This window comes from Hippocampus guttulatus, chromosome 7 (genome assembly GCF_054856545.1).
Source record: "Hippocampus guttulatus isolate MCC_2025c chromosome 7, RoL_Hgut_1.0, whole genome shotgun sequence".
Classification (NCBI taxonomy): Eukaryota; Metazoa; Chordata; class Actinopteri; order Syngnathiformes; family Syngnathidae; genus Hippocampus; species Hippocampus guttulatus.
In genome coordinates, this window is record NC_141267.1 from 12,659,412 (window position 1) to 12,675,880 (window position 16,469).

A 16,469-nucleotide genomic window follows, 5' to 3' on the forward strand; every position below is an offset into this window, starting at 1 on the left:
TTTTGTCATCGTGTTTAACACCTGTATGTTCAATGTTTTTCTCGCTGAACCAAGTGAGTATAGATGTTCATTTTTAGTCAATGTATTTAGTGCGATTTCTGCACACTTATTAGTCGCACACAAGTGAATGTATGTCTTGTAATCGTTCAGCTGTATTTTTTCCTCACTCGCATCATGGGGAAGCTGAAGCCTAACCATCCCAAGTGGCTGGGCGAGAGGTGGGCTCACTATGAACTGGTTGCCCAGCCAATCACACGACACAAAGTATTAACAGCTATGAGTACTTAGTTTCGAAAGTTGTATTGGCAATGTGGAGGGGAGAGTTTAAGAAATCTCGCGATCACTGGGCGGGGGTGGGGGGAGTGACACGCAATTTCCACGCAGAAAGGGTCGGAGATTAGGTTTAAACCAGTACCCAGTGAAGACCAGCCCCTACTGCAAATTAGCCAATGAAAATCAAAGATCCTCCCCCAGGAACACGGTAGCGCGACTCTAGACCGGAAGAAGTTTAATTGTCAGCAGATTCAAGATGGCGGCCCCCTTGTGTCAGTGTTATCAGGTGAGCTTTTGGGTCGTTTGGCGTTCACTGAACACTCAAAAGTAGGATTATTTCGACTGATGTAGATCGCGTACAACTGTTAACCGGGCTCTCTGTAGCGTGTCTTGTTTTTCCTACGACTAGACGGTGTGTGGACTGATGTTAGAATGTCAAGTCGGCTCATACCGTCATTGTACCACGCTGATAAAATACGAAAATAATAAAGTACTCCGAACAAGACTAACCTTCCTAAAAAGAGTGTGTGATGCTTTCATCAAGTGGTTCAAGTAACACTAATTCTGTTTTGACACGACTTCGACATTAATATCTCGTCTCATGCTCACTTAACCTACATATGTGCGATCGTAATTGGATTGCCATACAGTTTAATATTATGCGTCTGTCATCAGGTATGTTTAAAAAGATACTCTTTGGCATTCCCCTCATCGTTCTTGTTCCTGCACAATGGAGCAAATGTCTTCAGAATACGGAGCATTCTCGCAAGCACTTCTCAGGTAAGAGTATCGATAAATCATGTTTAACCTCAACCTTTGTATCGATGACCTTTCCATCACGTTTTTTAAAAGATATAACAATACTCATGCGGACGTCTTGAATTGATTAAATTCCTGTGTTCTGTTGGTACTATATCTCCCTGAAACGCTACAAAGGTGCCCCGGTCTTCATTTCAACAGTCGAGATATTTGTCAGGGGAGAGGGGCGGAGGAAAAAAAGGTTTTCTCGGTGAATTCCTGGACAACTTGAAGCAAGAGATGAGCAAAAACAAGGAAATGAAAGAAAACATCAAAAAGTTCCGGGAAGAGGCAAAAAAACTAGAGGACTCAGACGCACTGAGGCAAGCGCGCAGGAAATATGTTAGTATCTCACACAACTTGCATTTGTGTCCATCTATGCAATCCATTTGGTTGAGTTTGTAAAACCTTGTCTTTTTGCTAGAAAACTATAGAGTCTGAAACGGTAAAGACTTCTGAAGTTCTCAAAAAGAAGTTGGAGACCCTCTCAGATACCGTGAAGGAGGTAAATGCCAAACGCCTCTGACTCAGTTCCTTGACGGTCTTACGATCAATATGTGGCCCAAGTTGACTGATCCATCTGCGTTCTTGGTGAGTAGGGCCTGGAGGAAGTCACTCGTACAGAAATTGGCAAGAAGATTAAGGAGGGAATGGAGGAGGCAGCCAAAACGGCAAAGACTTCAGCAGAGAGCGTCTCAAAGAGTGGAGAGATGTTGGGAAAGACTGGTGCATTCAAAGCTATATCACAGGTTTGGAGGCACTGCTGCTTTGTCAAATGGGGGTTTTCAAAATGTTTGATATGCATCCTCATGGGGGCACTAGTGAGCTACGGGGAGGTGAAATATAAAGTAACATTCAAGATATTCAGTATTTTAAACCTGTAAAGCCAACTTAATGCATTCACTCCCCCAAACCTTTGTCTTTTCAGACTCCATATGTTAAATCCAATTAACTTATTCATATTTTTTTTCTCAATTTGTTTTTCATTACCCAAGTGTAAAAAAAAGGCTCTGAAAATGACTGTTACCATTAACCTTGGAGCCTAGCTCAGCTAAACTTTGGGGAGAGTTGCAGAGATGAGATTCGAACTTCAGAACTGTCGGGCAGAACTAACGTGCCACTCTTCTGGCGTAGTGTAACGGTATTTTAAAATAGGTTTTCAATTCTATTCTGAAGATGTATGTCACTCCTCTGTAAAATCATGAAACTGTGTGTGCCTTAATGAATTACATAGCATCACCAACACAAAACCATAGCTATCGTATAAAATTTTAGAGGTTCACTGTCCCATTAGTGTGAAACCAATCATGCCTCCTCGATAATAAGATTTTCATTTTGAGAATTTCACTCTATTACTTGGTGTTTTCAGGGTATGGAGAGTGTAAAGAAAGAGATCGGCGATCTGGGCCACACTGGCCCCTACCGGCCCCCTCCTCGACTCCGGAAGAGGAGCGAATTCTCCTCGAAGGGGTCGTCAGATGACAACAGGGTCTTTGAAGCCAACGAGTACGTGAGTGGCCACCCGCTTTGCTCTCATGCTGAGAGGGGGCGCGCCATCGCCATGTTCTCCTCTCTGGACCATCGTGTGTTAACTAAACACATTAGCGAGGTTCTCATCATTTGTATGTGCTCTTTAGGGAAGCCATGGGTGTGGTGCTCCACAAGGACTCCAAATGGTACCAACAGTGGAAGGACTTCAAAGACAATAATGTGGTCTTCAATAGTAAGGGGAAAAAGTGCTTCATCCAATTCTGTCATATGCCACAAATGTCAGTTTTTTGTGATCTAAAAAAAATGAGCATAATATGCATTTGAAAGCTATTTCCACCATTGTGAGCTACAGTATATAACTTAACAACTCAACAACAATATCAAAAAATTACATATTTTTCGGAGTAGTTGTGAAAATAAACAACTGAGATATTGATGTTGCTGTTTTCAGAAATAACCAACCATTCAAACTCTCAACTCAACTCAACTGTATTTTTAGAGCACTTTCAAAAAGCCATCGCTGCATACAAAGTGCTGTGCACGGCGCAACTAACATATACAACTCATGTTAAGTGAGTCAGCATACACCTGACACCATTTAAAGTTCCACTCATTAACCCCGAATGAAGTTCAGATGTTCTAGGAGTCTTTCCCTCTTCACTGCAGGTATGGTGTTTTTTTGTTTTTCCTTCGGGTGGGGTTGATGAGCAATGACCAGTTTTCTTGTCTTTTCATCATTTTTGGAGGCAAACCCAGTATTTGGTAATGTCACTGTTGTGAGTGTTATTTTTAATCCCTTGGAAATTCTTCTGTACCCTTGTCCTGACTTTAACATTTTCACAGTGAGAGAGCTCCATCTACTGTAATGTTGTACACGTTATTTGCAAACCGTGGATTGCGCCATAGTATGTGACTACAAAAATGTCACAAACTAATAGAACAGCTAAGCTTTATTTGGGGGTCATCAAAGGCACTTTAAATGGTGGCAGGCGTATCCACGTTTATTGGAAACACAAATTCTTTTCACTTGCATTGTACAAGTTGTACGTCACACAAATGGTGGAAAAGGTTTTGAAATTCTATATCTTGGTCTGTTTTTTTATCTCCGCTTTTTTTCCCTTTTTTTAATCACTGTACGGCTCATTGTTTCACCAGCTGACACAATGGGAAGTCACATTTTTACCTTTAACCTTATTCATACATTTGCGATTCTGTGCTCACCTTTTACCGGCAAACTTCATTCCCACTCCAGGGTTCTTTGAAATGAAGATGAAGTATGATGAGAGTGACAACGCTTTCATCAGAGCATCACGGGCCGTCACTGACAAAATGACCGACCTCATAGGTGTGAGATCTAATAGTCTTGCATTAGTCATGCTGTGAGGCTTATTCAAGATGATAACGGAAAAGTACAGTAGAACTGCTGCATCTTCTGGATTGAACTTTGATGTTATGGTAATCTGATTAAAAGAAAAAAAAGTGTGTAGCCCCCATTTTAATATGTAGCAATCAGTTGTTATTGACACTGATATAGTAATGAAACAATATTTTGATTATTGTATAGTGCTCAAAGTTTTGCATCATTATTTCAAGAGTTTTCGTAAAATACGTGTGCAGCAAGTGCCTGAACTACATTGTTACAACCGTTCCTGTGTTTCACCACCACACATGTCCAGGTGGACTGTTCTCCAAGACGGAAATGTCCGAAGTACTGACGGAAATTCTGAAGGCGGACCCGTCTTTTGACAAAGATTCCTTCCTGAAGCAGTGTGAACATGACATCATCCCTAATATTTTGGAGGTATGCAGCAAACAGCCAGGGTGTTATCGTGATGTTTTTTTTTTAAGTCGGTCAAATGCACAAATCGCGCTAAGACTCAATGCAGCCCATGTTTACGCACAAAAGATTCTGAAGTATGGAAATTGGGATTGGGAAACATTTCTCCCATCTGCAGCCTCTTCTCAAGGTTCCTCAATTTTCAATCATTTTGGGGGGGGGTTTCCTCTTCCTCCTGGAGATTAAAATCAGGGGATGCCGTTAATATTTGTAAACTGTGGGCATGATGTGACACCACTTGAGACTTTCTGTGATGTGGGGCTATATGAATAAATTTGACTTGATTTGAGTTAAAATTCAGCATTGTCAGAAAGGTATTGATTATATGTCATTGGGGAGCATCGCAATTTTATATTTCTAATAGTTTGGATCATGGATGGATGGATATTAGCATGGCTCCAAATCTCAGTTCCGTTTTCTAACTGCAACCTTGAAAATTCTAAATATGGCAATACTTTTGAAATATAAATTCCTGGGCTGTGCTCTACCATCTTCCATATCGTGTAACTGTGCATGACTTTGGCTTTTTAATGTTTTTTTTTCTTATTAATAAAAATTATTGTCTTTGTAGAAGACTTTTCTTTGAAAGCATTTTTTTGTCTTGGATCTTTGATTGTTCAGATATACCTAACGATGTTATTATCCTTGCAGGCAATGATCAGAGGGGAGCTGGATGTGTTGAAAGACTGGTGTTATGAAGCGGTACACACTCACACACTCAGTACTACAAGTCTAGAAACAGGCTTTTGACAGTTGAATTGTTAAGATGTTTGGGCTTCATTCCTGGTCTGTGATCATGAATGTTAAGTCATCTTTTGGCTCTTTTTTTTTCTTTATCATAATATGCAGACATATAGTCAGCTAGCACACCCGATCCAACAAGCGAAGGCCATGGGATTTCAGTTTCACTCAAAGATCCTGGACATCGACAGCATTGATGTAAGTTACAACATACAGTACCGCCAAACTCTGCCAAGATTTTGCTCAAGGTAGACGAGAATCGGCAGCGTGCTCCTTCTGCTCAACGAAGCCACCCTTAGCGACTTCCCCTAAATTTCTGACAGATGGTTGCCACCGCTGGCACCAATGTAAATTCCGGACAGTAATTGCACAGAACTTAAGCGCAACAAAAAGACCAAAGCAGATCCCATGAGACAGTGCTCACTTTTATCATGAATGATCTCGGCATGTTTCATTATAGAACAAATAAAATAATGGGTAATCACCTGTGAAATGACTCAAAGTACAGTGGTTGCAAACACTTAACCCAAAACACATTTGGCCAAATATCATTTGTAAGAGAACTGCATAAAATAAGTTGATTCAGTGCAGGTTGTACACCACACTGCATTCAGCAACCGCATTAATAAACACGGCGCATACGGTATTGTTAAACTATATTTATGTTAAAATATATCCGATTGTATCTGATTGACTGTATTTTGTCTGAAGTTTTTAAGTGTCAGTTTAAACACTTTGCGTGTGTCCTCTTCCCCAGCTGGCCATGGGAAAGATGATGGACCAGGGTCCAGTTTTAATCATCACCTTCCAAGCTCAGTTAGTGATGGTAGTACGAAATACCAAAGGAGAAGTGGTGGAAGGCGACCCTGTAAGTGACACACACACACATACATTCACAAAATACACGTTCCAAACACAGGTTTATTTTCAGATTCTCTTTCAGGTTAAGTATGCCTGCTTGTACAATGGTAATTTAGATTTTGACACGAATATCACTAAATTTGGTGCATAATCACCGATGTGTGACTCCGACACAGGACATACATTGGCCAAGTCTGATGCATTTGTCTGCATTTATTTATATCCTCAACAACTCCTACTTCATGAGCTGTAAATCAGCCTAATTGTCTATTCTAGTCCTCAGGGACATGTGGTGGTGTTATGGAGGCCAAGGCATCTATTCAAGAAGCGAAAACAACAGCCACTCACAATTCACAACATATTGACTGTCTCACCATCGGGAGGGACATTTACAATCTTCAACAGGGTTCAGATCAGGCCACGAGAACTATTAAACGCACACACATTAGGTACACATGAACCTATGCGTGTGAAAAGCATACTGTATATTGATTGACAATGTCAGAACTATATTCATAATACATCATTTATATTATTGTTTGCAGTAAAGAACCGTCTAATATTGTGCCCCTCATGTATCACAGTATTTAGTCAATAAAATCTAATTGTGTATATCACCCAGATCAACCTAATATTGTTGCGTCACCTTTGAGAAAAACGATGAGTCATGTTCCTCGTTTTCTCTCTTGCTAGGATAGAGTTCTGAGGATGATGTACGTGTGGGCTCTCTGTCGAGACCAAGAGGAGCTCAACCCACATGCTGCCTGGAGACTACTTGACATCTCTGCCTCAAGCACCGAACAGATCCTTTAAGACTCTTTGATACCCGCAGAAGCAACACTCGCTCACCCACGGAGAGAACATCCTCAACCTGAACACCGTGTAATCAGATGGGGAGGAAACAGAGAGTCAGCTCGCTGCAGAAAATGTTTCTGCTCCATTATGGTGGCTTTTTTTATGTCTCACACAAGGGGGCGGTAGAGCACCAGCCCCGCTAATCTATTCGAACTAAGCATGCAAGGTGCTGGACATCCACCCCCTCGCTTCAAAAGATTTTTTTTTTTAGGTCCAGATGTCAAAATATTTGGAAAATTATACAAAAGATTGCAACAATTTCTCCCCAATCATGATTTCCACATCTATAAATTCCCATTATGTCTGGGCATCTACAACCCAAGCCCGTACTTGTATGATAATCATCCACTGTAATTGTCAAACTGTCAAAAAGTCTGTATTTATTGTGAAAAGTAAAAGATAAACCCCCACCGCTACACGCGCGCGCACACACACACACACACACACTAGTCGGCATTTTTAAAATAAATGTCATGTTGATAAGAATCAAATATACAGTCTGAGCATTTTTATGATTTCCATCTGCCTGATAATGTCTGCACACCAGTAATTATTTTTAGATTCAAATTCGTTCTACATTGTGATAGCTGATGTTTTTCTTCCTTTGGGATTAAATACTGAGTTGCAGTGTGAAGTCATCACGCCGCCGCCAACCATTCACATTTATAATTATGCTTGGCAGGAAATGGTGATCAACGTCAACATATTTTTAAAGGATTTGTTTTTACTTGAAATTAGGTGTATGTTAGAATTAGGTTGGCCTCGGAGTGCCTTTGCTCTGTAACACTTATGGGATAGATGTTTGTACTGGAAGTCGCCATTATGTTCACAGCGCTTGCTTCAACTAAAAGGGGTTATTATTCTGTAAAGGCTTAATGTTTTGTTGTTAGATGTAAGTCAGCAATTCAAAAAGTTGACGTTTATAATAGTCATTCATGGTGGGTTAATGGGCCACTGTTGCCACAGTTACCCTTAAAATGTAACTGAATTAGCATCTTACTTGATATTATAAGTAATTTATTAATCAATGACTCGGTTTGGAAAGTTACTTAGTTGGGTTACACGTTACTTCTAGTTACATTCAGCAGCTGCAATAGCTACCCCAACATAAACATGACAATTGTGTTAACCAATACATGTAATTTATTGGAAGTGAATAACAGTACAGTATATTTAGCCGCCACCTGAAGAGGGCTTTTGATTACTGGTCAACAATTACTATTGTTCCTATTATAGTCTATATGTTGTTTCTAGTTTATAAGTCAGAGGTGTCCAAAGTCGGTCCTCAAGGGCCACTGTCCTGCCTGTTTTCCAGCTCTCCCAGGAGCAACACACCTGATTCAAATCATCAGGATTATTCGAATGCTGCTTCAGAGCTGGCTGATGAGCTGACAATCTGAAGCAGGTGTGTTGCAGCCCGGAGAGATGGAAAACAGGCAGGATGGTGGCCCTCCAGGCCCGGAGCTGGACATGCCTGCTATAAGTACTTCGTCACGCATTATTGCATCAATGTTCAGAGTTGTACCACCTTGAAAACATCTATTTCCTGATTCTTATTCTAGCTGTCACTTCCAAATCTTCAAAGATTGCGTGTTTGTATTCATGGAAGAGTACGTTTAAAAAAATCCCCCTAGAAACGAGTAGCTCTTTATTCAGGCAGTGAGCTTCTTTGGCCGGGTGTCTCAGATGAGTTCAGGTGCGCATGGCTCAGCGCAATAGTTGATTGCTTGTGGCAGCTATCAGACAGCCAGGTGGGTACAGATGGTAGTCTAGGAGAGCACGATGCAATGTTGCATGCATTTGTGGTCAACATCCCGTTTCAATCCGTAGGATTGATTACAGAAGTCCGCAGTGTGAATTTTGAGGACTGGCTTCAAATAGGTCCGCGAGTTTGCTTATACAGCCCCGTGTGGGTCGTCTGCTCCCAAAACTGTCCCCTCGTAATGGATCCTCCTTGTTGCTGAACTGTGTTGAGGTAGCATCTCCTCCAATGTGGCACTCATCGCTCTAAACGCCCCCCCCCCCCAATCTCCACACGCGGATATTCGCAGTTGCCACACTGGGGATTGGTCAGCTGGATCTGATTAGAGACTCATTGAATCAGAAACTCGCTGACACAAACTGTGTGTGTACACCCGTGTGTGTGTGTGCGCGCGTATACCAGTTGGTCTTGATGTGGAACTCGGTGGAAAGACTAAATTTCTTAAAGGGGACAGAACATCCATTTGTTTTACGTAAGTACAATTATGACGTATTTTAAGTGAGTTGCCACTCATTGTCTATCACTTCATATTTTGCAGACTGATTTTCGTAACTGATTGCATGGCTAAGTAGCAGAAAAAAACAACCCACATAATAATGCTAATGCAAGTGTTATTTTTGCATGGTAATAATGTGCACACACTCGCACTGTCAGTTGTATTCATTTAACAATACAGCTAACCCCAAGTTAAAAAAAAATCATAATTACAAAATAAACCACAGTAAACACTGGTACCCACAGGGACTACCGAATATGCCGTGTCGCAAACAGTGAAATGTCAGTCACCGATATCCCCAACATGTTTACAATAGCCTAATACTTTTAATTGTCAATATACCACAAACTATCAAGAAACTTATAAATACATGGCTTGCAGATGATTTGGTGTCAGAAGGAAATGCACGTGTGTTGCCTTATCCAGACATCTAACGTTGGGATTTTTAATAGCCTAGGGGCGGAGCCACATGGTGGCCACCCGCACCCCTTGTCCATCTGTATCAAATGCATACCATTTTTTGGCGCGCCAACCTGTATAAACTACCAAAAAAATCCTTATAAAGAGCAAAAAATCCTTATAACATACCAAAGCATTTAATAACGGCAGAAAAAAACCCACGAAATTTTCAATTATATTTATTGTAGATCTCCATAATACAATGTCTGGTTAATGTCTAATCATCATTCTACTTAGTGGCATTACTGTGTTCAGAGTTGTATTCCTGCGTTACTTTTTTCACCAACTCCAAATCATTTGGAGTTGGTGAAAAAAACCCGGAAATTTTCAGAATCCGTATGATTTGTGCGATACGGACATATACGTAAGATTCACCACAAAATCCGTATGAACTATGGCTAAACCGTATGAGTTGACAGGTATGCAAATGCGTGGCGCACCACTGCATACAATACATTTTTACATGTTTAATTGTGTAAACAAAAAAGATGTATCTCTTAACCACACCGTACGATACGCAGTTCTTCCTTCTGTTGTGGTTGGTGGGTGTATACACACACACTGCAGTGGGGAGTGAGGATGTACTTGTAAAGTGCACTTTGCATCCCGTGTGGACTGATGGAAACAGAATGAAGTAGTCACCACACGTGGGGCTTTAAGAGTCCGTAAGAAGCAGGCCACTGACAATCGGATTGTTGCGCCTACGTCTCCGTGGGGGTACACACTCACACATGCACACACGCAGGCGCACATGGCGGTGGTGCTGTGTCACGTCCCAGGGAAGTGGGGCACAAGTGTCACATTGACTCTCTCACTTGACGGGTGAGTGCAGACATCATGCTGAGGCCTGGAATCCAAGTTGGCAGATGCAAGCAGGGCTGACAGGCTGAGTGACAACAGCTCGGAAAATACAAACTGCACCGAAAAAAAAAAATCTGCACCGTCAAACATATGGAAGCATCAGCATGGAGGAAAGTACTTTTCACTGTAAAGCTCAATGATGAATTCTCAAATTCATTTTCATGACATTTTATCCCGTGACCCTAACATGACATCCCTGATACTAATTTTCTATCCCCATTGGCACTTAATACATGTAAAGCGTCACGTGCCTGTCAGATTTTTTTTTTAAACAGCTGTCCCCATTTTCATCTCCCGTCATCTGACTGACGTCCCATTAACTACGCCGCCCTTGTGCTCCCCTGACGCTCGGCTTCCATAGGGACGATTTAACCGAGACGGTCCTCTGCTGAGGCTTTTTTTCCCTTAATATGCCCTCCTTGTCTGTCTTTCTGCGAAAACAAATAGTGTTATGCAGTGAGTGTTTCAGATAATGTGACTTTAATACATCATGGCACAGCTCCTTATATAATTGATCTGAGTTGAAGTGAACATTAACTGGCGCAATGTCTCTGATCGACTGGAAGTTTTTGAAAAGAGCTTGATGAAGGTCACAGATGTACACGTGGGTGTTTTTGCATGCGTGGGTGCTCCCTCTGACCCAGATTTGGCAGCGCACATCAAAGGGCCTGTGCCAACATGGCATTTGATGGGCACACACACGCAGTGGGAAAAGTGCACTCTGCAGGACAGTTAGTTGCATTTCTGTTAAAGCACTGGGTCAGGAAGGAATTTTTGTATTGTCTCGTGGGAATGACTCCCTTTCTTGTTGAGGCTGCTCCTTTTGGTGTCGCAGAAAAGCCAAAGTATTCATCCTTTTCAGGTTTGCTGATTTTGCATGGTGTCATGCACGACAGTGGTTTTCAGCTGCAAAGTTTTGATGCTTGGTTTCTTGAATTATATGACATACTCTGTATTGCCTTTTGAGGTTTGTCCTTCAAAAGTGCAGTGGATTCACATCAAACAAGCACTGAAAGTCAGCGATTGCCAACTAGGATGAAGCCACCTAATTTGTCCCCAAATTATTTTTCATTCAAAAAATAAAATACTGGTTCATCTATCAAGGCAACAACGTAAAGTGACAGACACAACAATTAAGTGCTCTTCCACTAGACGACAGAATTAACTGTTTATCTGCTATTCCGAGGAAGTCGTGCCTTTGTGTTCAATTAAACAGGCCCAAATTTCACACTAAATTAAAAAACGGGTTCAATAGATCTCCCACATCATTATATTTCAGTATTCATACTTTCTGGAGCATTTTTCTTTGCTCGTTTGCCATGAGATTTTCCTCATGTAAAAGGGGTGCCTTGGCTTCGCCACTGATTTTATTTTATTTATCTGACCAAAAGTTATCCGTTTCATCTTTTCATAAAGCCTTTCCTTGTTATTGAAAGTCTAACCATGTTCATGATCTAATAATGTTGAATAGCGTTTTGTTTTCCATGGAAAGTCATCTGTTCTTATCTCATTTTAGTACAGGTCCCGTAAGATCTGCCAGTGATATCAAAGAGACAATAACAGAAATGATCCCGCTTTTAATAAAAAAATGAGAGTAGGAGGCAGATGCAATAGAGGAACTTGCATTTGTTCAGCATTGCAGATGAGTGGCAAAGCTTGCAGTTAATTTATGCAGGGATAGATGTGGTGCTTTTTGCAGTAATAGGTTGTGAGTGTACTCTGATCTGCACTGTGTCTGTCCCACCATGCACGTCCACGGGCCGCTTAGCCGTGGAAGACGTGACGCGACTCCCATGACTCACATTACAGTGCAAATGCTGGATGATGGCTCCTATGGCGCGTGTGTGCCTCTGCATGTGTCGATGCTGATAAATGAAGCAGGGGCACTGCTCAAGAGACAGGTCATCTCATCTTCGTGTTTTTATTCACATTTGACATCCATTTTTTTTCCTGATTACTGCCACATGACATGAGCAGTTGTAAGTAACAATGCTTTGTAGTCTATATTACAACTAAACAGCACGTGCACTGAGTGATAGTGTGGCAGCAACACAAAAATGTTCACTGTAGCACTCAACTCTACATTATGAGGGGACGTTTGCTGCTAGCAAGATTTGAATATACCCTCATCTCATGAATTCCTCCCCTTCCTGGAATCTCGGACCAAGGGGACACCCTCATCAGTGTGATTCTGAAAAATGGCTACTTTATAAGGCCTGCAATTAGGAGAGTGCATAGTTGTCATAAATATTCACATAGAACGCATATCCCGCTTCAATAAAATAGCAGAGCCAGCAATGCTAAGCTAGCAACAGCACTGTACACCGACTGACATTTGGCGTGGCTGCTACCTTGATGGCATGACGTATTTGTAGTTAAGTGTTACTTTTTGTGTTTCTACAGGTTTATTTTTTGAAATGTACAATGAGTTAAAAACAAAAGACGTGACAAACTTGTCAAGCAGAAATGTTGCTAATTCCACGCTGCTTCTGAATCCTCCCAGCTGCCTGAGGTCTCTTCACGTAGCTTCTGTTTGCTCGTCTTATGGCCAGGTTTATTTTCTTTTTTTTTTTGGTAACTCTCCGGCAGCAGATAATTCCGCCGTAGTTTCAACAAAGTTCCTGAAGCCCAAGGAACCGAGGTTGGTGTGAGGCTGCGTGAGTTTGCCCGCTGTGACAAAACCTCACTATGAGTACCTGCAAGTGCACTGCACAAGAGTGACTCCATGATTGGTTTATATTCCTTGAGCGTGGTTATTTTTGTATTTTATGTGAAGATAAAATAACATTTAAAAAAACTGCTCTGTTAATTCATATATGGTGATTGCACTATATAAGCCTAAGTATTGGTCAAATGCTCCATCACCACATCAAAATTGAACAGGTTCTTGCTTAGTGCATACCACAAAGATTACTTAATTAATATTGAAAGTTTATGTCAGATGTGTGTTAAAAATGATACTTTTTGCCCTCGGAGGAGCTAAGAATAATTTGCATTCAAATGTTCAGATGTTCAGTTCCAATTTATTCAGTTTTGTGATTCTACACGCCTAAGTCTCAATGACTCAGTCTTTTCTTTTTGGTCATTTGAAATAGTTTTCTCTCCCCTCAGGGACACAATTTGTCTCTATTTCACTTCCATTATCATCACTCCTCTCTATCTCAAATCAAATCCTCTGTCCAAACCTGCAACGCCATCAGCTTGCTCAGTCTAATTGCAGGGAGCACATCCTTTATGAGAAAAGTGATTCTGCTGAGAGGAGGCAAAACAATGGATGCAAATGCTGTTTCTATTGATCGGCCACTGTCTCTGTCGCCCTGCCAGTCGGGGCTGTGTTTACCTTTTCCGTGCAGAGATCTGATGTGCCGTAAGATTTAGTGGCCCCAGTGCCCATATTAGCCACTACAGGAGGACTCTGAGTACACCGGTGTGATGGGAGCATGGCTGTAAATACACGTGGGGCTCCTCTGCAGACACACACAGCTTCATAAGTCGCCTGGAAGAGTGTCAAACAAGGCCATTAACTTTTTGGCCTACAGTTAGGCCCCCACAGGCAGACAGAAAAAAAAAGGAGGAGGGAGATTTATCATACCAGGAGGAGCAGGTTGTATATGAGAGCTTTTTTTTTTACCCTGTTTGCCTTTTTGTTGTTTTGTGAATACTGTTTTTGGAATCACTTTTGGAATGTCCTTTGCTTCTCGGTTGTGCCTGCCCGAATGAAATGAGGAAACATGTTTTTGGAATGTCAGAAGAAGGCAAAGTATCTGGAAAAGATGCAAACTCTACACTGGAAGGCCATAACCTGGACTTCAGCCTCCACCTTCAGAGGCCGATGCGTGTATACTTGTCCCCTGTGCCCTTGTGGATGAAACTTTATATAATATCTGTCCATCTTTGCCTAAAATGAAACTGTGTGTGTGTGTGTCTGTCTGGTCAACCCGCTAAGCACTGGATCACCTGGCCGCCTGCGATTTAAATTTAAGCAGAAAATGTCATTGAACATGTTCGGAGACTCTCGTTTAAATCTCAACAGATCAGGTTGTTATTAGTCGTGCTAATATAACATAGACATTTTGTTCCTTGGATCCATATGAAATTACGGAACACTCACTTATTGATGATGCATCTTTGGTTGGTATTGTGTAGGCCTTGCCGGAGGTCTCGAGCATGCGGTTTCACAAGTCCTGTGTGCAAACGTGGTGACAGCTGACCTGAGTCACAGTGGCAGCTAATCCATGGGACTAAATCAGGGTGGGACTTTGGGCCAAAGGATAAACGGGGTGGGTTACGTCTTGTATCCTGCTGCTCGATTTGGCTCCCTGCGCTACGTCACCTATCAATATGCCGAATGATGGTACCAAGCCTGATCAGTCTCTGGGGCTTGTTGGCATTACCATAAAGAAATTTGTTGACTGTTAATCATGGAAAAAAAAGAATCTTCTGTAAGTCCCACGGGTCAGAACGCTGGTCCACAGACTTGTGATGTGACAGATTTTTATCCACCCCCACCCCCACCCCCTCCCGCACCCCCCATCTTCACACAGTAGTCGTTTTCCTCTTCTTACGCCAGTGTGACAGGTAGTGCAGATGAGCTTGTGAGCGAATAGTTCCTTCCTCTCATCAATAGTGTTTAAGGTCAGGGTCAGAATGGTAGAGGAGCTAAGGTGATGTATGAACGGAGGCAGAAGGTGGAACGAGAATAAGGCCAAGTGGGGAAAGATGAGGACTCATAACATGGATGAATAAAAACTGAGTGGGAACATTAGAGATGAGAGTGAGTGCAAGGTAACCACTGCAGGAGAATTGAAGTGCACGCAAAACTATTCCACTTACCTCAGGACCTCCACCAAGGCTTCAAAAGAATGCTGCAATAATAAATGAAAGTTGGAATGATTGCACCTTATATAGCGGAAATTGTAGGGACCAATAATGTGTTTGGAAATGAACTTTGCAGAGAAGGTCTTGATTTGAATAGTTTGTACAATTCGATTTTATTTGAACAATTTCAACAGAATGATTTTTCATCTATTCAACATTGATTATTGAATTAATATTTAAATCAGCCACCGGGGGAAAAAGTCAAAAGAAATCATAATTTGCATTCATTCCCATGGGGCAGCAAGGTGTCCTACTGGTTAGCATTTCTGGCTCACAGTTTTAAGGTCCCAGATTAGAATCTCATCGGTTCTCATCCAAAGAGGCTCCAGCTCAGTCGTGACACGAATGAGGATGACAATGCAGTAAATCATAATAAACAAGCAGTAATAATTCTCACAGGCAAACAAAATCCGATGAAAGCATCAACTCTTTGGCAGCGGTACTAACCATCATTTTCCAACTTACGCCATTAACGCCCCGAATAAAGTAATCATAAAACAGCATCTTTTCATTAAGCTTCATTCAACAATGCAGGAATTTTGATGACCTGCGATAAGCAGCAGCTAAGCGCTCCTGAAATGAGCTTCAATCCAGTGTATACTTATTCCTCTAAAGTTTGCTTTTTCCCCATGATTATTTGCAAAGACCACAATGTACATCAAAAATAGACATTGAGGAAAAAAAATTCAAAAATATTCTAAGGACATATTCAAAGTACTATATTACAAATATCTGACTATAAGTATATTTTATAAGCGGTGTTTGATATAATTTTATTTAATTAATTTTATAATTATATTGTCGTGACATGCATGATGTAGGTGTCAAAGTCAGGTCCTGGAGGGCCGCTGTCCTGCATGTTTTCCAAGTCTCCCTGTTGCAACACACCTGATTCAAATGAACAGGTTCAATGTCAGGCTTGCGCAGAGCTTGCTGATGATCTGATCATTTGAATCAGGTGTGTTGCAACAGGGAGACTTGGAAAACATGCAGGACAGCGGCCCTCCAGGACCTGACTTTGACACCTATGATGATGACACATACTGCTGATCTTATTCTGTTTTAAAATACATGTGAAGGAATTTACCGGTATATTGGAGAAATGTGATGACTGATTCTTTTCAACAACTAATTGATGATCAAATTACTTGATCATT

General features: G+C 41.4%; 1 protein-coding gene across 2 annotated transcripts; it reads left to right on the forward strand.

The window, feature by feature from the left end:
* The first annotated feature begins 424 nt into the window (after positions 1-424).
* Positions 425-7,347, forward strand: timm44 (translocase of inner mitochondrial membrane 44 homolog (yeast)). 2 transcript variants are annotated; one of them, XM_086116523.1, is made up of 13 exons: positions 425-559; positions 949-1,053; positions 1,210-1,413; positions 1,496-1,576; positions 1,671-1,820; positions 2,441-2,577; positions 2,709-2,794; positions 3,815-3,907; positions 4,239-4,363; positions 5,051-5,101; positions 5,249-5,338; positions 5,898-6,008; positions 6,695-7,347. In XM_086116523.1, the coding sequence occupies exons 1-13, from the start codon at positions 530-532 to the stop codon at positions 6,812-6,814; spliced, it is 1,383 nt and encodes a 460-aa protein (XP_085972649.1). In that variant the 5' UTR covers positions 425-529; the 3' UTR covers positions 6,815-7,347. The 2 variants fall into 2 exon arrangements, with proteins under 2 accessions (XP_085972649.1, XP_085972650.1); XM_086116524.1 differs by having other exon boundaries at positions 1,234-1,413.
* Positions 7,348-16,469: the final 9,122 nt, after the last annotated feature.

Bases quoted from the DNA above. Each gene is read 5' to 3' on its own strand.
- timm44 (XM_086116523.1), top strand. From the start codon at position 530: ATGGCGGCCCCCTTGTGTCAGTGTTATCAG. The intron at 1,054-1,209 runs GTAAGAGTATCG...AACGCTACAAAG, and splicing joins TTCTCGCAAGCACTTCTCAG to GTGCCCCGGTCTTCATTTCA. The intron at 5,339-5,897 runs GTAAGTTACAAC...CCTCTTCCCCAG, and splicing joins TGGACATCGACAGCATTGAT to CTGGCCATGGGAAAGATGAT.